This window comes from Nothoprocta perdicaria, unplaced genomic scaffold (assembly GCF_003342845.1).
Source record: "Nothoprocta perdicaria isolate Ctin4 unplaced genomic scaffold, notPer1 scaffold_55, whole genome shotgun sequence".
NCBI classification, from domain to species: Eukaryota; Metazoa; Chordata; class Aves; order Tinamiformes; family Tinamidae; genus Nothoprocta; species Nothoprocta perdicaria.
Genome location: NW_020455810.1, coordinates 2,253,653 through 2,277,574, shown reverse-complemented (window position 1 = coordinate 2,277,574; position 23,922 = coordinate 2,253,653). Strand labels below are relative to the sequence as shown.

General features: G+C 40.4%; 1 protein-coding gene across 1 annotated transcript in view; it reads right to left on the bottom strand.

Annotated features, from left to right (window-relative positions):
• CTNND2 (catenin delta 2) overlaps positions 1-23,922 on the bottom strand; it is a 534,119-nt gene that overhangs the window by 330,050 nt on the left and 180,147 nt on the right. The window contains exon 3 of the mRNA XM_026048525.1: positions 20,568-20,680. Coding sequence (XP_025904310.1) covers positions 20,568-20,680 — 113 coding nt within the window. The remainder of the gene's footprint in view (positions 1-20,567; positions 20,681-23,922) is intronic.

Sequence of the window (23,922 nt, the reverse complement as noted above, 5' to 3'; positions counted from 1 at the left end):
GACTAGAGTAAGAAAAGAAAAATGATATTTGGCTCAGTTTTAATTTTTCAGGCTCAACTCCCTCTCTTTTTCTGTTGGTTTGGGAAAAACATTAATGAGTAAGAATCACTCTGAAGCAAAATGCAGAAAGGTGTACAGATGCTTTGAGATTAAATTCTTGGGGCAATAAGCACTGTGTCAATTGTACACATTTACACACAAAGGCAGAAACGAGGGAAAGGATCTACACAGCTTAACAGGCTCAGCTGTTTCTTCCTCTGCTCTGACCGTGGAAGAAGGGACAGCAGTCCTGGGTGGCAGGGGGATGCTGTCCAGCCAGCTGCTGATTCCAGGACCCATCTCCCACGTCGGAAAGAAAGTGGAGAGGCTCCTTGGAATGGTTCTCGAACTACTTCCAGATATTCTGTCCTGTTTAGGCTGTTTGGGCAGTACAGTGAAACTGGGAAGTACAACTGAAGAAAGGTGCTAGGAAGAGGCATGTGTCTTTATGTTAGCAAAGGTTAGCTTGCTATAAAATATGATATATGCAAATGCTATGTAAATAATGCCTTTTTGCAATCCAAAAATAGAATGATTCTATAGCCAATGCTTAAGCACCCTTCAGAAGTACTGCACTGGGAACTGGAGGGTAAATCTCCATCGCATAAATATACTTTAGTGTGGTGTATCACAACCTAGAAGGCCACATGCATGTGGCTATTTCCCCTGGGGAAAAATCTTCTCAGTTTCATAATTGGTAGCCACGGAAACATCTGATCCACCAAGATTCCAGAGGACACGAATGTCTCTCAGTTAGTCACTTTCCCAAAGCAGGCTTAATACAACAAACATAATAAACAGCAAGTAGATTAAAAACACAGGATAATCATCCTCGCTTTCAGTTATAGTCAAAGGCCAACTACTAAATCTGGATTGCCCTAGCCTGAAAGTTATCAACAACTGCAGGATAAAACTAAGACCAAAGGATTTTGCTTGGTATCCGTCTCTTTCCTGAATGCTCTAGCACTGCATTGGATGCACGATGCAGTTGAACACGGTGCATCACCACTCTGTGCTGTCTTCTGGGGCAGCGTACGTGTTCACCATTCCTGCCCACTGCACTCTGGCTGTGGAGGAGCTACATGGGAGGATGAGGAGAAACTTCTAGGTCGAGATGGGCAGGAGGAAATGCAGAGAGGGGAGCGGTCGTGCTCGGAGCAGAAAACAGGCTGCAGCCACGCTGAATACAAGAAGCATGAACGAGGTGCTACTTTTGCTACTATACCTGCCCATGAGTGCCATACTGATATATTAAGTTTGCTGTTGCATTCTGGAATTCTTTTGCCTTTCTGAAAGGGGCAGAAAAAAGAAAATGAGGATTACTAAATATACACAAAGTGTCTGTGCATCGTTCAGGAAAGACCTGCACAAGCCACCAGAAAATATGTATTAGTTGCTGTGAATAAGCTCTTTGGAAAGGCTCCTGACAACTGGGGAATTACAGTACATTTTTTAAACATTTTTTAAAACCTCAGCTGTGCAAATTCTCAACTAACAGCAAGTCATAATCTTCTCTGAATAAACTTACATGCTTCTCCTTCAGGGTGTAGTTTCATATTATGCTTAATCTAATCTAACAGTAGGCAGAGGCCAGTGGGGGTGGACTTGCCTTCCCTTCGCTTTTCTGCCTCTTCCCTTGTGTTAAGATTTAGTAATTGTGCGATTCTATAGTGATTTGGATCAGCTTGCTGATCCGTGGGAAAAGTAATAGCTTTCCCAGGAGTTCGCTTTCCCTCTAAGCCGGAAGATTTGCAGTGACGGGTAGAACTCAGCAAGGGAGCAGAAGGAGCACCCGGAATGCGAGGTGAGAACGGGAGGGCTACTGCTCTTTTCGGTGGCACTCCAGCTAGACCAAATTACGGCAGCATGGAAACACATCCCAAGGCTTCCTCTACCTTATTGGGTTTGTCTGGAGCAGTAGCTCACTTTAACTGAATCCCCAACCAAGCCACGACCACGCTGAACACTGGTTCAGCGAGCAGAACAGCTACAGTGCACGCAAATTAGGTTCTTCCAGGAGGAAACGTAGCTGAAAACAAGGCTCTGGGGTACACCCGATGCTCTCTGAATACACATATAGCATCTAAAGGCTCTTGATAGGCTAAGGTGGCCCACGCTGCAGTGGTGCTGCACGTGCTCCGCGGTGTGCGACAGCGAGGCACGCGCGAGTGAGCGGCGGCATGGACGCTGCCCCGGCCCCGCAGCTGCACGCAGCCTGCACGGCGCCGACCGCCCCAAGGCGGGCGGGTGGCTCCTGCATGGGCAGCAGCAGCCACCAAAGCAGTGTCCCTGCTCGCCGCTGAGCGGGAAACGGGTACAGCCACAACCTCCCTTCAGCGGCACTAGGCAGCCGGGCCTGCGCCGGCCTGGAGCCCCTGGACACATGCGCAGAGGTGCAGGTGGAGGGCCCAGGGGAGGCTGCTCCGGGCCACCCCTGCCCTCAGGGCCACACACTCAGGCTCAGCAGCACGCAGGCCACCTCCAGCCAGCTGCCAGGCTGCAGGACAGACAGGGAAAGCTTACTGCAGACTCCAGCACTGCCACTGCCCCATTTGGAAATGGATCTTCCAGGGTGCTGCCAAGGGTGCCCAAGCTCTGCCTACTGAGTGTTGGAACAACCTTGTGTTGACAGCAGAAAAACAGCACCCTTACAGGCAACTTCAATTGCTCTGGATGGGGCAGGGCGATAGAAATGACCATATACATACTGGTGTATAGCAACGTGTTGACACATTCATTTCAAACGCAGTCTGCCTACACCTTTACAGAGTACCATCAGTTCCCCACCACCGTCACCCCTGAGGGCAGCCTGCGCTCGCAGCCGTCTCGTACAAGGCTCGGGAAGACCAAACGCCCTGACACTCGCAAGCAACACTCGGCAACAAGAATGGCAGTGCCAGCAGGGAAGCAATACGTATTTTCTACAGGTAAAACCCTGGAATACAGTGAGAGAGGCTTTTCATGCTTCATTATTTTAGAGAACACTGAAACAAGTCCTGCTTAAATAGTTCTTGGCCTTTTCAGGTGAGATAGCTCCTCTTATTTAAATGTGTTCTCTGAAAATGGCTATCAAGGCCATGGAGCAGTTCAGTTATTCTGTGTACCAAGCATCAATGACTGGTGTCTTGGTGTAGTACAGTAACTGTCACTGGTATTTTTTATTATGGGCATAACTCAAGGTTTCAAGAGCAAAATGGTGATTGAAATAGTAAAAAAGTCATCACTCTTGAGTGGAGTAAGAGCTGAAGTTTGTGTTTTCCAAATGATAAATATCAGTGTTCTGCCCAAATGCTCTATGGCAGTTCTGGCTGCCCACAAAAACGGAAACATTGGGTATATCAGAACTGGTGGACCTTGGAGTCCTCCCACACCACTGTGGCTGCTTGCCCTCTGACTGCACGTTAGCCCGAGATGGGTGTGCAGAACTGTGTGTTTCCCCTCATACGTTTGAATCTTTTTTTCCTAATTTTAATAGCTTTGCTCCCTGTAGCTACCAAAAGACCTTCCAGATGACAGTGGGAAGAGATAAAAATAAGTCACACTCCTTATACCCAGTGTTCTGTCAAATAAATAAAGAAGCCTAGCTAGCCATTCCTTCCCCTTCTCCCTCCCTCCGTTCCTCCTTGCTCATTTCTTCATTACAGGAGTAATGTTCAGAAACAACAGGCCAGTCTTCTTCAAGCAGGAGCTGATTCTGAATCTTTCGCATCAGGCTACATCTTATCATAGACCTAATAGATCCTAGTTTTAAAAAGTCTCCAGCTTCACAATAAATGAGGTACCATTTGTAACTCGTTTAGAAGGAAATCAACTTGTGTCCGTCTGGACCCATTCCTTTTAAAGAAAAAAGCATGACAACTTGACAGAGAAGTCAAACTACAGTATTTATCTCTGTGCAAGCTGTGTTACCAAAAGCAATTAAGATTTCGCTTTTCTGATAGAGAAAAGGGTCAAATTGCTCCTGGAAAATGACCTTGAATTTCTGTCTTGAAACACTTAACTTATTTCTGCAGATTTGCAAGGGTCTGAAGTTCCATGAAAGAAAACTTGCAATTTAATAAGTACATAATTTACATTTAGTTGCGATAGCACTGGCCCTCTCAAAGCTTCTCTGTTCTCTTGCAACTAGGTCTTATAAGCAAGGACCAACGTCAAGCAAATGCTCTAAGGTTTTTATGTGATTAACCTCTAACCATGGCATGACAAGCCAAAGGAGGTACTGCCAAAACTATGAAATCAATGTAAAAGGAGAAGTACAGACTGTACTTTTAACCCTGCATTTAATATCTTTATTTTTACTCCCATTGTTTTTTTTTTCCCCCCCCCATAAGACTGATGTAATAGTTCCACTAGCAATTTAAATAGCTGAAATCAAAGGTCATTTTCTAAATTCTTTACCAAAGCAATGCCATTGAAATTAAGGAGAGGCCATCAAATTAAGAACTAGCTGCAGCATTTGTCTCCTGCATTAAAAGTGTTCCTGCTTACAGGTTGCATTGCACCCTACTCCTGTTGCAGATTTGGCTGCAGTAAAATTAAACAGCAGTCAAAAAGGATCACAGCTAATTTTTTGAATATATTACTTCAGAAGCTGAGGCAATGTTGGCTCAATACTTTTAGGCTGAGCTCTTCAAAGAGCCTAAGGGAGACAGGCAAGCACGTTTCACTGAAATGGCCAAAATGTCAGCTGAAATAAGTGCATGTGCTTGCATCTAATCTGCTATTCGCGGCTATTACCAAGAAATACAGCAGGCAGTATTTCTGACGGGCCTTCATGGAAGCATGCTGTTCACTTATGGGGTGCACACAAGCTTTTCTAAACCTCACTGCTTCTGGTCTTGCAGCCCCAGGATTGCTGACCTGGGACGCACTACTGAATGGAAGAGGGTAGCAGTAGGGTACATTACAGGGAGATTGTGTGCATGGTTTTCACCATCACGAAGCGATGGTAAAGCTGACGTACACCAAGGGATTATTAATGCAGAAGCAGAGGGCTTCAAAAGCCCAAAGAGGAGGTAAGAAGAGGCGGTTTGATTTAACCAAAGAGAGTAGCCTGGAAAGTCCCATACCTCCTCCTTGCGCAACCGGGAGCCAGAGGTGCTCCAGAGAGAAAAGAAAATTCATCCTCAGAGGAGGATAACATTTTAGGCATAACGTATTTTCTAGAAACGGTTAATTGGTGCAGTATTACACTTATAAAGTCTTCAGGAATTATGACATTACTCTGGTAAAATAACCTATTTACATAATCAATGACTTCAGATAGTCAAAAAAATGCTTATCTAAGGAATATTATCTAAGGAATAGATCACTGCTAATCAAAAGACCAATACAATTCTAATCTCAATGAAAAAGGAAAGGAGGAAGAGAAAGAATAGCTGTAGATTTAACAATAAGCTAAATCCGAACTGAAGTGCTAGTAAAATATGGAAGAAGTAGGAAATGCTGGATTTCGAGGCCAGAAAAGGACATTAGGAATACCAAGTCATGTTTTATAACTCCCTTCCAAAAAGCATATTGCAAATGGGAAACAATTACTTCTTTCTTACGCCATCAACTCACTGAATATGAAACAAAAGAGCAGCTCAGAGCCAAGGCAGGCGGCCGCCCACTGGGGCCTGGGAAGCGGGAAGGTGTCAACAAGACGGGTCCTGCCACGCTGGGGCAGGAGGGTCCTGCTCTGCGCAGGGCCATTGCGGTTACGGCAATCAAGAAGTCACTATGAGTTAGTGCAACTAGCCCTGATCCTACTGCCAGTCTGCCCTGTGCTAGAGCTCATCCTACAGCATGTAACAAACGGGAGATGTTTTCTCATGGTTTCTTTGATGAAGGATACCAGCCAGTACCTTTCATGGGCTACAATAAAGCCACTCGCACTAGGAATGTAAAATAGTCTCATCAAAACAGCGTACGCCTTTGTAATTTAAATACAAAGCCAAAATAAATCCTGAAAATCCTATCTTAATCATTGGATTAGATTAAGACTATTTGGCAATACTACTGCTTAACATCACTTGGCATAGACTTAAATACTAAGTGGATAAAGTGAAAAACTAGTTTATCCAACCGCAGGCTTGTTGTGCACCAAATTAATAAGAGATCCCTCTCTTTAAATACTTGGTTATCTGTAGTTCTGTTTCTCACTAAATGTCATTATGAAAACACAAGCTATAAATTAATTATAGTATCTTTCTAAAACCTGATTAGTCACACTTATCTCTTTTCATTGTGTATATTCTCCACTATTTTCAATAAAACAAAATTATCCATAGCCTACATTCTCAGCAAAAGCTTTACATTACGAAAACCCTCACAGGGGTTACATTATGTATGTTACAAGACTTCCTTTGAATTTTACTTGTTAAGGAATCAAAACCACGATTATTTAAACATCGTTGATGCTAGGAGGTTCGGGCCACGTAGTCTTTTAATAACGTGAATAAGGACATTTGTTGTAACTACATCAATGTCCCTTTTCTTGCCTTTTTTTATTTCTTTAAATGAATACAAACTGACAGCAAAATTTAGTTGCAAAGGAACAAAATAATCTACTAACAGCACCTCACTGCAGCAGCAGAAAGTTGAACCTTGAAATGGTGGTGTATAGTGTTACCACTAAAGTAAATACAGTTAGAAGCTTTACTTGCTACTCTTTTTTTTTTTTTTTTTTGGCATTTTGCTCCTTTCCCTGCAAAATGGATCAGTAAAGACAAAAAACAAGGGCCTTCATTGAGAGTCTATGTAAAAATTAAAGCAAAAGTAGGAATTTTGCTGCATTTTTCATGTAACAAGTGGAAAGACTAAGATTTTCTTAGTAAAGGTGGCTGAAGCAGTGTTTACAGGGATCTCAGTGACAGTTCAGAATAAGCACAAAGCTGTAGCGAAGTCAGACTCCTGGCGTTTTAAGGCAAATAACATCCAACTGTTCCCTATTTCTAAAGCTTTTGGTTAGAAATTTAAGAAGAAAAAGCTGCTTCAAAGTCTTCAGACTACTGAACTTTGAATGCAAACATGACTTCTTAATCACAGTGCTAACTAAAAACACTGGACTGAGAAAAGGAAAGGAGAGGGGAAGAGATGAATGACAGAGGGACAGCCAACAGCAGAACAGGAGCACTCCATTTTTCTTGCAGCTTGAGTATTTTTTTAAACCAGAAAAAAATCTGACAAGTGCAAATGCTGCTACAGAAGGTCTTTCACATTGACTTTGGTAATTTACTCCATAAACTACTCCTCCCTTCTCCAGAGCAGATTTCTAAATGCCATGAGTCACGCATGTGGAGCTGTGCTACCCTTGTTTCTTGTTCCTACTCTTGCTTCTTGTTCCTACTCTTGTTTCTTCTACAGGATTGACAATGACTGAAGAGAGAAAATTTAAGGCTTTAGCTTTCCATAAATCTTTCATATATGAAGATATTTATGTCTAGAGATTTACATATTCCTAGGAAGGAAAACACACTATATTCTGTGATAATATATTCAGCAGACAAACCTAGAAAGTGGAAGTAGTGATTACTTCAAATTATTAACAGGGTATTCAGTTCTCATCAGGAACTTTCAATGATTATTTCGTCCCAACAACTACATTTATCAATTTACATACACTACATCTCATTGACAAATTATTTGGCTATGAATTCCCAAAGGTCTGTCAGAGTCCTCTGTTAATGAACTAGAAGAGGAAAATTGGATAGCTGAGCTACGAGACATTGATTATAATTGGATCAGTCCTACAACTGTAATGAAGAAAATTCTCATACTGTTCCACATCTACTAATCCAACATTTTGACAAGTGATTCAGTATAGACTAATGCTTCTAGATCAGTGTGGTTTCAATGATGGTGTGTCATTTAGCTGAAGTAGTTTGAATGGGTTAATATTAAAATTCTACTTACAAATTGCTTTCTAGAAAAAAAAACCCCAACTTCGTAACAATTAGTAGAAAGGTACAAAGAAATGATTAGAGACTTTGTATTATTCCATCCATATACGTCTCAAGTTATGGAAAATAGGGTATTCCTTCCATGTTTGGGGTATAACACCAGACAAATACAAGTCATGAAATCTCTGATGCAACACTAGGCTTGCATTAAAGACACATGTATGTATATCACCAAGTAAGCCCACAAATCTGAGCCAATAATAAAGAATTAATCCTCTTTTTGGCCCCTCCTTTTACCCTGTGAGACTGCGAACGAAGCAGGTGACAGAAGTGAAAAAAAAATAAAAGGACCAAAAGGAAAGAAGGTGCTCGAGACAGGAGTCAAGGTCTCCTACAAAGCTCAGACAGAGAGAAGCAGAAGGTGATAAAAGCAGAGAAAACACCATGTCTGCCTGCAATATTTCTCTGAACATGAGTTCACAAGACTGAATTGTTTCTTCTAAGAAGAAGGAGAAGATTGACTTTATTTTCATCTGTGGAAGAACAAAATTTGCTTTCCCTGGAGTTCTGAGAAGCCTTCAGTTACAACTGAAGCCACCCCTTGTACGAAAGCAGCATCACTCAACTTCAGTTTCTTGGCCATTTCCTTTCCAAACTGCTCTCGTGATAAGTGGTGTCTGTGTGGAGAGAAAGTCATCTACAGGACTGATACAGAAAAATCATGAAAAGAAATAACTATCTGCTCATAAAAAACTGCTGAGGGAAACCCATCAGCACTGTCTCACTTTCTGCTGCCTAATTCTTCTGCAAAGACTTCCTTGAATACTGGCCAGGCATTCACTGTTTCTCCTGCTCTGCTGCTACCCAGATACGCAGGAGTCATTCTAACCAGACAGGATGGCAGCAGCTGATACACAGATTTCTCAAAATACCAGTTAGTGGTATTATTAGTGGTAAATTAGTGATTTTTTTTCAACTTTTATCTTTGCTCCTTTGGTTACAGGCAGAAATTAATACTGTTTCCTGGCTCTTCTGCCTTATCCTCCTGTTGTAGCCTTCTCTAAACTCTGCCCCAGTTTCATTTGCCTCACCCTGTTCCATCCCACTTTTCATTTCTCAAAGCCTTTGATTCTAGTGTGTGCCTATTAAATGCAAATCTTAAACTTTTGGACCGTATCTAGATTCTTCTAGTTCCCTCATCCACTTTCTGATCCGAAATTCCTTCTCTGCAACATTTCTCCCCATACCTGGCATCCTAAATGCACCTAGGGTCTATTTCTCAACCTCTCTTTGCTGGGACCAGAAAGATCCCTCCTTACCCTGGCAATACTAAAGGAAAGGATGAGATAACATAGAGGGGACACCCACCCAGCTCCAAAATCCTGCTCCTACCCCACCATACACCACATTAGAAAGCTGGGGGCAATCATCTTAGGAAAAAAAAATTCTTTCTGTAAATCTGTGGAAAAAAATAAAAACTTTTAGTTCTCCTATTAATAGTGAACCAGGGTCAGCCCAGTGATTTTGGGGAAAACCCTTGGTAATGAGACAGAGCTGCGGTCAAGCTGTGAAGTCTGTCCACCAGTCCAGATCACTGTCAGGTCCCTTGGCAGGCAGGGCTGGAGACTGGTTCTCCTGCAACCTAGTTCAGGAAGAGACTGAAGGATGGGGTCTGAGCTTAAACCAAACCCCTGGCTGGGAGCGGAAGAATCAGGAAGAGTAAGAAACAACCGAAAACATGGCTAACACTGTGAGCCAGTAGGCAACATTAATGATAGACCCTGGGATAGGCTCTGCCCATTCCTTAAATTGGCTTTTTGGCTACACCTTAGCTACACTCATTCTATTACAGTATGAGGTGCCAGTTGCTCGGGGCCTTTAACTTCTGGTATCGTGCTACAGAATTGTTCTCAGCCCTAAGCCACCTATTTATTACAAAAAGAAAAAAAAAAAAACCCAAAGTATCCCATGTCTTTGAATCAACAAGCAAGAAGCACTAAAGAAAAAATAAATAAATAAATACATAAATAACAACTTCCACGGACAAGATTACCCAAACATTCCCGCAAAAAATCTAAACTGCAGAACTTCATAATAGCAAGGCACTTTCCTTCAGCGTTTTCCTTATTCTTGGCTTCAGTTTCCCCCAAACCAAACATAGATGTAGACCTGATAAATAAGGATGGCGACAAGAAGAATGTTGTCAAATTACTAAAGCAGAGCCCATCAAGGTAGTAGAAAAGTAGAGCTAGAAGAGCTGTAGAGAAATAATCTTGTCACTTGTATCCCATCCTTGATGGATATTGAATGTGTTCTTAAGCTTCAAATAATAGTTTTTATGCTTTCCTCAGGCAATCTATAACAGGGCTTATCTGTCTTCAAGAGTAAACTGTATAGCTCTAATTTTTCAACAAAGGCCTTGTCAAAAGTCAGTATGTATGAAGAACTGGAGTCTCCAACGCATAATCAGGTTTTACACTAATGAAGAATCAGTTCCTAACACCAGTTATTGAAAATTAGTATAATATTCAAGTATGTGGCTTGCAGTAAGCCACATTAAATTGTGAATGTGCTAATTGTAAAGTGCTTTCAAACATCTCACTATCACACCAGAAATATACAGGAACAGAAACTACACTGTTGAATAGAGTTGTTATTGGATTACATTCCAATAAATGATATAGTATCTGCTGTTCTATTCTACGCTGAGTACCAACAAAAGCTCTCTACAAATTTTATATTAATGGAAATGCAGAAAAGCTGTATAACTAAAAAATGGTTATGATTTCTTCTCATTTCCTTCTTTCATATTAACTTTTGTTCTCAGTATTTTTTAAAATAAACTCCTAAATACTGGATTTTTATACAGGGAGTACTCAAGTATGCAGGTTCATACTATGGCAGTGTTGAGGTAAGTGACATAATGATATACCACAACACTCACAACATACTCTTTGTCATACATGTATTTGCTTTATACCTATAAAAATGCATGTTGTTTATTTTCTTTAAGAATAATCTGTATAGATTTTACTAATGCTAGATAAATTTTAAAAATCTATTTTATTCTTCAATTGCTCTAAGTCTGTTATAAATCCTCTCTAAATGCATATAATAGGAACATTTTCTTGTGCTGCACTACCCACTAATGGAGACATAAGTTTACTTATATGCTCTCCATGGATTTTACATAATACTCTCATAAGAGAGAAATTAAATATGCTGTTCTTACATATGCATCTTCTATAGATAGTTCCTCCTCAATGCAAAACTTCAGGGTAAAAATTGAGATTTGGAATGTTGCATATTTGTTACTGATTTTTGCTTGTTATCCATTTTCAGTAGGCTAATAACATTATAAAGAAAAGATGTTTTGAATGCAAAACAGGAAGGAAAGCAAGACGTTGAGAATTTTTTTCTCTTCTGTTACAGTATTCACAAAATAAAAAATAAAAAAAAAACAGATTGAGAATGCAAACATACTGCCCCTAAAACATACTTGCTGTTTCAGATTTATGGATTATAATGAGTTCCTAAAGGTATCAGAGCTTTAGGATGGAGATATCTCTTTCCTTAAGACTACTGAAAGGCACAACTCCCCAGTTCTTCCCCAACCTACAGAGTGAAAAGCAGAGTTAACACTTAAACAGAAGAACTTTAGAGAAAACACCTCTTGCCTCCCCTGCAGATATCAGCCAGAGGTTTTTCTCCCATTCTCCTTCTGCCCATATCTCCTCACAACTGGGTCCTTGCCTCCCTACTTAGCCAACTGGAGGAGGTGCTGAGCTCCCGCAAAGCCTACACAGGACTCCTTGTACCCGAGGAATTTCATTCCATTATTCGGAGGTTTGGGAGGCACTCGCCCTGACATTCCCTCCCCTTTCCCCAGGAACTCTCTGAACTCAATGGTCAGGCCACAGACTGTGAGCTTCAGGCTTTCAACTGAGCTTCCTCTGCCTCCTGTACCCTGCATCCTTTGAAGTCTTTGATGACTAAGCTTCATTGCTCTTCAGCAAGATGCAATCTCCCCTTCCCTTCCAAAGTATCCCACCTGGGGGGAGCAACGTCAATTAGAATAACGCAAAATAATTGGGGGAAAAAAGGAAAAACCCAAACACTGTCTCACCTCATCTAAATAGTCAAGCTCATAGCAAAATTTGTGAGGAGCATGTTCAGAAAACTGACTGCGTTTATTTCCATCTTTCTTTTCAAACACACTTGTTGATTTATTCTGCTGACAAGCCCAACCTATCATGACTTGTTAAGCTTCATGTGCTCCCCAATGAATATTAGCAACAGCGTGTGACCAAACTTGAACCTTACTCAGCTTCTAAACCACGGAGCAAACACACGTTCCAGACTGAGCTGGGAGTTTGTGCTGCAGCATTTGTCGTCAAAGGTTTATTCAAAATCTTCTCTGCCAACTGCTGAGATACTGATCCTCTTAAAGATCACTATTTCAAAAAAAATCTGACTTTATTTCTTGGATGTATTTACTTTTAATATCATCCTATTGCCTCATGTATAAGAAGTACAAAATTTAAAAAAATGACAGTATGTTATTTATAACAATGTCAGGTGTAAATTTCTGTTCCAAAATAGCTGCTGTGCATTTTTTTTTCCTTTTTAAAAGTTTATTTCTAATTTGCATTTAGTTTAAATTGGCTTTCATGTATTTTAAATTTAGAAGCTTCTTGGTAGCCCTTTCATCATCCTAACTAAAGCAATATGAAAGTCTGACATGTTTGATGGATAGCATGTTGAGTTGAGGAAGGACCAGAATACAGTCAAGAGTTTTCCATTAACGAAGGTACATGAATGCACTTGAAAATGCATTATTTTCTAAATATGTTTTGACTAACCACTAACATTTAGCATACAAACAAGTTTTCTGCTATAATATTATAATGGAAACACTGCACCTTTTTCCTTTGGCTCAAATTTTGCTCTATGGTCCACGCTATACATTTTTCCACTCTTATTTTTAATTATCATATTTATGATTAAAATTAAGTCATATATTCATTAGTTCAGATTACAGAGAGATTTTTTGTCCTGAAATACAAAATTTGGTGTGAAATATCATAGAAGTTTAATACAACTACTACCATAATATTTATGCTGAAATCATAATAAAAATCAGAAATATTTAGGTTGGAAATATTTAGGCAGCCCTGGGGGTTATGCAGTCCAGCTCCAGATGAAAGCAGGTACAACAAGAGCAGACGGGTCATCACAGGGATGGCCTTGCCCAGTCACCTTTTAGTATCTCCAGGGATGGAAACCTACAGCCTCTCGGTGCAATCCCTTTCTAGTTAAACACTAAACTTAATGCTGAAAAATGTTTTCTTTACATCTTCCCCAAAATGTACATCTTCTAGCTTGTCTAACACCTCTAATTTTCTCATAATACACCTCTGAGAAAAGTCTGATCTCGTCTTCATTACAGCCTCCTGATACCCAAATACAGGTAGCAATAAGATCCCCTGACACCTTTCTCTTCCAAAGGCTACCAAGTTCCATTCCTTCAGCCTCTTCCATGTGCCACATGCTCCAGCATCAAACCAGCTTGATGACCCCCCACTGGACTTTAATCCGTATGCTGACGTCTATATGGAACCGAGGAGCCCGACAGTGGACACAAGATTCACAATGTAGCCTCCTGAGTGTCCAACAGAAGGAAGGAATCACTTTCCTTGCCCTGCTGGATGTAGTTTGGCTCCTACATCCCAGGATGAAGTTGGCTTCCTTGGCTGCAAGGAGACACTGGTCCTTTTGCATGAAGCTGCTTTCTAAGCAGTTGGCCCCCACCTATGTTGTTGCCAGGAGTTATTCCATCCCAGGCATGGGATTCTCATTTGTTTTGGCTTGTTTCCTGAAGTTCTGGTCAGCCCCATTTCTGCAGCCTCTGCAGGGATCTCTGCTTAGCAGCCTCGCCTCCCTGTACCCTGACTACTCTCCCCAGTTTGATATGGCAAATTTATGGATTGTGCACTCCCACCATCCTGATGGTTAATGAAGATATTAAATAGCTTTGATCCTAGTATTGATCCCTGAAGGGCACCAAAAGTCACTGGCTGCCAACTGGACTTGGTACTGTTGATAGTAATCCTTTAAACGCAACAGTCCATTTTTCCCCCATCTAAACCTGCCACATTGTCCATGCGAAAGGCATGGCTAAGGAAGGAAGGTGTCGCCAGGAAAATAACAATCAAAGCTCTTCCTTCAACCACTGAGCTAGTCATCTCATCGCAGTGAGCAGTCGTGTTGGCCATGAAAAAGCTAAACCATCTTTTCCAAATTTAACTGAAAGAAATACTGAAAGTGTTCCTCTTGAAAAACTAGTTAGCACTGGGCACTCTATTATGCGCTTTAATTTCTTCTCTGAAAAGATTTTTAAAAAATGCGTGTGTAGCACAGAACACAGAAAACCTTTTTATCTTTACACAACAGCAAAGATTACAGAGTTACAACAGTAAGAGAAACAACAACTAGAACTGGCTTCAGTTCAGAAACACAAGTTTTACCAAGTTTTTGTTCTAGGCACAAGCCTATTTCTCGTTGATATGGAGGTAGACAGCAACGCTGCCACAGCACAAATACCTTCCTGGTGACCATATGCCAGTATATCTGAGGTGGTCTGCAGCTTATCTTATCTGCCACACATCAACACAGTACATAGTGCTGAGCTACCTTGCAGTTTCTCTCTGACCTGGTGGAACAGACGATGCTGTTGGTGCTGTTTGTGCCAGTGCTGCCTGTTTCTGGCTGTGTGAAGAGCCTCGTGTTGTACATATGTGATACTATCATACATCCTTCTACAGCTAGCAGCCTGTATTAGGCCTAACATCCATAACTGTCCAGGATAAAATCATATCCAGAATTTTATTTATTTAACCAAGACAATGAAAATGATCTCCCTGTCATGTAACTTTGCATTTCATCTGTCTCTGGAGCATACTTGAAATCCTAGGGATCTTGGGAATTTTTCAGTTAATCCTGAACAATTTTTGATAGAGTTCACATAAATCGTATACTTCTAAGGTAAAACAATTTCCCACTTAACGAACTGTGTAATATATGCATCTCAGGGAGAACTACATAGAATAAAGCATTTACAACCAGGTATTCTTTCCATAGAAGTCAGTAATTTAGATGATATTTTTGATATCTCCAGAAAAATGGAAGCTTTTTTATCTTCCTCTGGATGCTCAAACATATACACTTATATTTTCAGGAAATTTTCAATAGTAAATAGCAAATCACTCCCATTCATTTAATAGGGGGATGAAATACAGCTAAACGGGGAAGAAGAAAAAAAAATCTGCTGTAGTACGCGACCAATTTGCAAATTGTATGTTAAAAGAAAAGTGCTGTCTATGTTTGAGCTGCCTTCGTGGTTTAAACAGTAAGAATTCCATCAAAAAATATATATATAAATTAAGAAAAGTTGCTAAAAAAATTAATAATAAAAATGGAAAACAGAAACTTAAAAGTTTTAAGAATTTACTAACCAGTAAATAAACAGAGTTTTTTTTTTAAGCAAGTCCAGTGGATATTTGATTGTGTAAAGATACAGCCTCCTTATCTGTCACATGTGTATGCACACAATCTATTTTCTGGCTTGTTTGGTCTTTCTATTCTCTGGCACTATTTTGTCTTAATTATTTTAAAAGAATAAATGAAAGCAGCATGTAGCATAATCTCCAAAGTGCCACAGAGATTTTGTTTTCATCTCTGGAAAGAAAAAACAAACGAAAAAAACACTTGCAGTTGGCTCAGCTTTTAAGGTGGGAGGGGGGCTCCAAGCATTTGTGTTCTCATGGACAATTAAGAAATTTGAAATATGTTAGTATATATGTAAAATGAATAGAGACTGAAGCGCTCAAAAGATATTCAGGCATCAGTATAAGGGGGAGGGCCAAGTTGAAGGACGTGGCCCAGAAGGAACGAGCAGCTGAGGCAATGGGATGGGGAAGTGTTGAACGTGACGGGGATCCGTATTGCAGCGCGCGAGCAAAGCAAGCTCGGCAAGCTGCTCGCTGCTGGCCAACACACCAGCTCCATGACACGAAGAACACCCAAAGTCCTGCCCTAATGTAAAGCATAAATGTTTTACCCAGCTATAGCAGGGGCCACTGCTTTGCTTCCCTCTTACTTCCACAGCCAAGAACTGCTCCGGAGCGGAAGGCATACAAGTCCTTCTGGTAAACTTCCTAGGGCCTTTGGTCCCCTCGGCCTCTCAGAAAGTCTAAAGACCAAGCACAGAGCAAGGAGAATCTACGCTGGGCATTTTTGATGCATCTCAACTGTTAGAGACATGGGCACAGAACTGATGAATTGTGCTAAAGCAGTGGTGTTTCCTTGCATGTCCAGAACAACTCTTCAAGGCTAGTGAATCATCCTGAAGAAGAACAAAAGTGTTTGTGTCCCTTGAGTTGAGCGAGACTTTGGACAGAGGAGCCAGCTGTTTAGGAGCCTCGCTATTTAGACCTGCTTCTTGCCAGGCTTGACCAATCTGACTAGTGCAGCTAGACCGAGAGGGGGTATGAAGTTTATAGGCTTGTTCTGGGCTGGATCTGCTGTGCCTTTTACTATGCAAATACATCTGATGCTACGTTCTGGATCCTGGTTTCTGTGACAAGAAGCAGGCACACATGAGGTCCCTAATGATCCAGAACTGAACCACAAGGACCTTTACAGCTGGATACGTGACTTCTTTTGGGCCAGGTACCAGTTTTCAAGGACTGTGCAGAAAGCCAAAATGAAAAGAAATGTAGCAGGACTTCAGCACGGTCCTGCGATGCAGTTTCAAGTGCACAATCTTAAGACATGTATGAAGGCTTCAGGAAAGCACAGACTGAAAGAGGCAAAGCTGAGAATAAGCTTCCTGATAACTCCACAACGCAATATAGTTGGCATTAAGTTTCTAACCGTGTAAGTACTTCTATTTCTGTGTATCTGTACTTGGTTTAAGATATTGGAAAGATATGTTAGTAAGCAACACAGTAAGTTAGTTTAGCCTGACTCAAATTTCAAATATGGACAGATGCTCCACATACTAGTTTTAGATATTCAGTTACTAATGGACACAAGTAATAAAAATTAACAAGAAAAAATCCTTTCAGATATTTTGAATGTATTATTTCCAAGTGGTAAAAAAAAGCATCTTCCTAATGTTAAAATATGCTGATTACAATCAGTCCAGTTTGATTACTCCTTAATAAGGAAGAGCATTTGAATAATAACCCTAGATGTCATCAAGCAATGGTGACATCATTGCAGGATCTGTATTTACGTCTATAGGAGACTTACAGGTAGAATCACCTTAATGTAACAACATTTAAAATACATGCAGTTGATCTAAAGCTTGTTTTAGAAAGCTTTTTGTCTAGAAAGGCTTACTAATGATAGTTATAACTTCTCCTTTTGGTTTGTGTTCTGCCTAAAAGCATGTTTAAAACATGCATTCTTGCATTCAAAGATTATTAGGGGAAAAAAAAGAATAAACTTTTAAATTAGGAGGATTTTTTTTTTCAGCTAACCCGTATCCAAACCAAATAAAACTACTTTGTTTATTCAGAGGTAATAAGAAAAACTCTGATTTCAAGAAAAAGTCCCTTTCTTCCACCAAAATGCTCAAACCAGCATAATTTCAGAAAGAAAAGCTCTCTGCTGATTTTTTTAAAATCCTGCTTTGTGGCAGCAAAGAGCTGTTCTGCTGCTTGCAAAGAGGAAGTGCAGACTGTGCTTCCTCTTTCCCGGGAAATTCCATTTGCTCCTTGGGCTCCACTGGAGGTGGCACAACCCCTCCGTGCTGGAAGCGGCATTAGTGTCTGCTGCAGTTACGATCCCTCTGTTACCTTGGGGGCACCTCTAAAATTGTTGCTCTGAAAAGCAGTGCCCATCATATGCCCGTTCCCTGGGCTTTTAGTGTGGTGCTTGTTGCTGCAGTTTTACAGTCGCTGTAGCCCTCTAATGATTTCCACCTTACAAATACTTGCTAGCAAAGGCTTTGCAGGTTTCTCCAAGTGGTGAAAAATGTTTGAATTTTTCAGTGTTTCATCATCCAGTTTATCAAACCTTAAGATTATGCCTCCCTACATAGCACAGGCCTGTTTTTTTTTTTTTTTTTTTTTTTTTTTTGGTGCTTGCTGCTTCCTTTTGAAGCCCTGTTCCTACAACCAATTAACCGATCTCTCCTCTGCAAAACACTTTTTTCTTTTTTCTCCCCTGTTTCATGCCGTGTGGCAGGAGGCAGGCAAGAAGGGTAACCTATCCTTCCTTCTAAGCCCGCTTCCCTTGCACTCCTCCCCACGCTCCACTCCAGGGACAACTACCCCCCGCAGAAGCCGCTGCTCTTCCCAGAGCTGGGCCATTCCCTATGGATGGGCACGGCGGAGCAGACAGCCCAGTAGGCCCAAGGCCCTGCAGGACAAGTCCACCACGAATGTTCAGCATAGTCACCATAGAATGTTCAGCAGGATGAGGTGCCGGGGAGGGAGGGAAAGGCAGGAGGAGGCTCCCCTCCCTCTCCCGGGAAGCTACGCATCCGTCAGACCATGCCGTGCCAGCGGGAACGCGCGGCAGGCAGAGATAACCCCAGGGCCGCCTCACGGCTGCTCCTGCAGCCGGCCGATACCAAGAAGCGCCGGCCTAAGGGCGCTCCATTTACCGATAGGAGCAAGTTCTATTAAAAAACTAGGAGGGACAGAGATACTGAAAGCCAGATGGTTTCTTCAGATGGTACCAGCTTCCCCAAATAGTGGGCATAGAAGAAACCGTACATCTTAAGTCCTTTCAGCTTTCATTCCTTAACTGTGAATCTCCTTTTCTGACCATCCCTGTCCCTTTTCCCCAAACCAGTGATCAGTCTCGGGAGGAGGCTGCCGTCATGTTCAGATTCAGATTTGGGGGCAATAAATTATCTTCCCAGAAAGAAGCAGGGTGAAATTTCTTTTTCTTTCTTTCTTTGCTCTCCACATGAACGAGAGGAAAGTACAATTATTTTTAACCTCAATAATCTTCTGTTCCTTAAGTAAAAGTTCAAATAGCAGACTTAAACTGCTTGGTTAAAACTATCCTCATCACTTGCATATTTTTTAGCCTGAAATCCAGTTTTTAAAGAAGGAAAGCAAATACAGTTCAAGTGTTGACATGAAGTCATGCTACATTAATTCTGTTCTATGACTTTTTATAATTAATTTTCACTGAACTATACTGAACCGAACTGAATCTATAATCTCAAAGGAATTAGGTTTAAAGTAATGTGGGAATGCACTTAAGTGACAAGTATAATACTGTGGTGCCTTGCAAAAAAGCTACCTAATAAGTGTTTAAATAACTCTAAGCAATGTGGTCTCTCTAATGTTAATATAATATTCACATAATTTTCATATAAATCTAGTTGGTAGAAAAAAATATATAGCAAGCATTAAGATGTTTTTCTCTTTAGGAAATCAATTCTCAGCTGATTTACTGTTAAGACTGTTCATAATTAAGTCAACTTTATGGACAGATTCTACTGAATTAATGAAGGATTCTCCTGCCTTCTGCTGTTTTAATTGAACTGTTACTTTCACCAATTTTGTTTCATCTTTAGTGTTCTACTCAGTAATTATTTCCTAGATATCTGAGAAAATATTAATTTATTTGATTGAGGAGCAGCTTGAATTGCATGAACGAAGAAAAAGCTTAATACAATAATCACAGATATTTTTGTTCTTTTTCTACTAATACCATATAACACTTCACTAAGCTCAGCATATTGTGCCTCACCTCATGTATTAGAAAGATATCACACTTATTGTGAACAAAGAAGTTGTGTCCATTCAGTGTCGAATTTTTATATAAAGTGATGCTTAGCTGACTTTCTCAGCTGAGCTGGTGATGAAGTAATACAATACATATTTTTTTTCTGGATCCTTGAAACTGAAATTATACCAACTTTCATTTATTATGTTCACCTGAGAAAATTAACTAACTACCATCAAATAGCTAAAAATTACAAAACTTTTGTTCTCAACCAAGGCATCCAGAGATGAGCTTCCTTTTGTTACAACACTTTCTTAAAAGAATCCTATCATCATCCAAGCATGGTGCCTAAAAGGCCTAATTTAAGAAAGCTAGGCTTTAAAAAAGGGAGAGTCCTACTTTATCATTACATTTTGATGCGAGATCAGTAGAAGCTTTACATAATTATACCCTACATGCATCTGAAATGATCTCTAAAGCTTTTAATGCTTTGAATGATGGAATGATAAGAAAACAGATTCATATACTTATCAATACATTTCCTTAAATATGAAGCTAAAAAGTTTTTGGTCAAAAATGGTCCAGTATTTTGGTCAAAATTGCATGGGAAAATGGGAGTTTTGGTTATTAATCTAATCTTACAGCAAGTCAGTGAACTGCAGATGTGACTATCATTTTATTAGTGGATAAATCATATACCAGATTGCAAAGAAATTCATCTTCTGGTTGAAACATTCTGTAAAAAAAAATTGGGTCAAAATGCAAATTTGCAAACTCTACTAAAAGCTCTCACTCCCTCATGTATAATTTTTGACAAGAAGATGATCAATATAATTTGTTCTCCATGTTAATTCATTACCAGAGCAAAGACATTAGCAAGTCGTACGTTACCTAATGCTGCTCATGCTTCCAGTTTCTGATCCAAGCTTACATCTCTCCAGCTGGCTGGCGACAATCTGACGTTCAGCCTCAAGTTCTCGAGTCAATCTTTCAAACTGCAGTTCCTGAAACAACAAAGGCAACCATTCATTTTGATTTCTCTTTATTTTAAGAAAGAATTTCAGTAAATGGAATAATTTGGCAAGATCTGTTAGCCCATTATCTTATGTGACAAGTTTTGTTTTTGTTTTAGCCCAATCACAAGCCAAACTTTTTGAGACAACATCTACTCTAATGGTCTCTGTTTCAGAATGAAGTGTGTACCAGAAGTGGAATTTAGGCATCAAAAACACCCAAATCATCTGCAGCTCTCATGGTACTTTCAGCAGCATACAAATGTGCTTTTAACATGCTGATCTAAATATACAACCTCATAAGGAACAATTTTATTTCTTAAAGAACATGTAAAGTTCTGTAGAGGATCACGCAGTGATAAAAGCTTCTGCACTCAAAAAAAAATCATCATAGTATAGATTAGTGAAATACACTTAATTGAAAACATATTGCTATGGGCAGCACATGGCTTAATTTCAGCACTTAATGATGTACAGGAGGGAAACTTTTTCACAAAAGCTACTTTTAAAATCCTGCTACTAATTGAATGCATTTCCCTTTATTCTATCAGGAAAGCCAAATCAGCCCCATGAGATAAGATTTATCCACAAAGCTCTTACATGTACTTCCAAAACGCTTTTCTTTTGATGCACAAGAGGCTTTTTCTTTTTTTTTAATAAAAAAGGGAAAAACAAACAGACAAACAAAAACCCATAAGCCAAGTAAAATCTTAGCTATTCCCCAGAGCTGCATTTCCCAGGTATGGCATCAGTACTTTTATCAAATACAAAATAAAAAGTTTCTAGGGAACTAAGCTTATTGCAAGTTTGCCAAATATTGTTGCCTTTCATTTTACTTGTGGTTACTTTAAACCATTTCCAAATGGCTGGGGGAACAAGTCTCTTGCTTCTTTACTGAAAACACTGCATTCTGAGTTGCTGGGTATTTTGCAGGTTGAATGAGAAATAGTTTGGGAATCCTCATGCTAAATTATTCTTATTTTCATACAAATGCACCAATTATCTCTTTCTTTTCTTTCTTGGAACTGTCTATTCCAAGTAATAACAAACTAACAGAGTGCTACTGCTGAAAGCAATTTTTTATATAAACTTAAGAATAGTTGCAGCTAGAATCCTGCCTGTGATCTTTTAAAACTGAAATCTAAAAAACAAACAAAAAAACTTATAAAAATACTTGCTTATTCAGTTGTTCTATTAACCGCACAATTGCTTTGCCTTTTTTTTTTTTTTTTTTTTAAGTAATTTTTTAGTTATCCCTCAAGGCTGACACACTGCATGCAGCCAGCCCTACAAAACTCCTCGCAAGGAAAGGGAAATGCCCTAGCTGAGGCTCCTGGCACTAAGTGCCATGCCCAGCCCTCGTGCAGGATGAGAACCCCAACTGCCCCGCACAAAAAGGTCTCCCAGGAATGGGCGGCAGTGGGAGAGGCCCTTGAGGAACCCTCCAGTGGCGTCTGGCTTTGCAGCAAAGCCAGCTGCGGAAAGGACGCGGTTCCGGCTCGCACCTGCCCTAAGCAGCACTGAGAAGCTCAGCATCGCAAAGAAGGGAAGAAATAGGGAGGTGGGGGGGGATTCAAAGCTCTTCCTCCCACCTGCGCCCTGAAACGTCTGACCAAGAAGCTAAGGGTGAATGGAGACATTACATTTCTCCAAGCTGTGAAACTAAGAAAATTACAACTGAGATGAAAGAAAGAAATGGCTGGGGGTTGTTTTCCTTGATTCAGATGGATCATTCCCCTTTCTTACTAAAACTATGGGCACAGAGTAATTTCTGTTCCATGCTAAAAACATAGGGGATACCGAAAAAAGACCACATATGCTTAAAAGGGCACTGGCTATTTTACAGAGCCAGCTCAATTTCTGTATTCATTATTCCAAGACTACCAAGAATATGAGAAAACCATCAAAAGGAACCAACTGATGAAAAGAGCAAAACAAAAAGCAACATCGCAGCCTCCTGGATGCTAATAATTCACCAGTAATCACAGTTACTACGGTTCGCTGCACTTGCTTTTGTAATACTCAAAAATACTTTTTCATTTTTGTTTGTAGAGAACAGGAATGAAAATCACCTAATCATCAAAGTTATTTTAGATATGCCTACTTCACAAAGGGTGTTTGTGTGCTTTCCTAGGAGAATCAATTGTCTGAAAAGCTGAAAATGCTGTTAATCAACTTTCCAAGAATTACTACTGAAACTCAGGCCCGATTTGGATAAAATAACATAGCTACTGCAGAAAAGATTGTGCCACAAATACTATTAAAGTCTTGAAGAACATCAAATCCCACAGGGATAGAATTCGCTATACTAACGCACTCCTATCAAACCATGTAAGTGCTGAGAAATTCTGAGAATGTTGAATCCAAAACAGAAACAAATAGCCCCATAAGTTCACTTTCAAAATAAAAAATAAAAAAAGAAGGAAAATCTTTAACAGTTGTTCTGTTCCACAGGACATGGCTGTGCTCCATCACAGCAATGACACTGATGCACAGTAGAAGCTTAGCACTTCTTTTCATCAGTTTGGCCACACTTCTTCTACCAGGTGGTTTAAGTCAGACGTGGGTTTCGGTATGGCCTAGGAGAGGGCACTTCTTTCCTGTCTGCCTAATGAGAACATGCAGCCCTCCTCATAACTCTGTCAAAAGAGCATAAAAATGAAGGCCTTGGAAACCAACCCCTGTGACAGCCCATCCTGTCATTCGTCTTCTCTCCGACAGACAAGGGTCGCTCATCCTGCACTTGGACTCCAGCAGGTGTGCAACAACCTCAACTCATTCCTGCTTTGTCCATTCTATTGCAAGCCAACTAAATGAAAAATGCCCCAAAACTTTTCCTTTCCTTTTTCTTTTCTTCCGTTGCCTGTATTTTCTATCTTCTCACATAATTTGTCTATTTTACCTGCCAACAGTTTAATCATCCTGGCTGACTGCTTTCTGGGTACTTCTGCCTTTCCCAGTTGACACCTTATCTCATGATTACTTTGTCTCCAGGACAGCTTTCTTCCTCATGATTCTGCTCTTCAAAATCTATTTGTATACTCTTGCCTTTGTCAGCATATTTCATGATTCATCCTTCACTAATCGCTTCCAGTCCCTCTACACAAATTGCTACTCAGGCAAATCCCCTAAAGTGACAGATCCAAGCAGCCACTCTTCTCTCTAGACAGTTGGTTCCTGTTGAGGGAACACTTCCCAAGATGTGGAAACTAATGTTTACTGTTTTCGTTAGT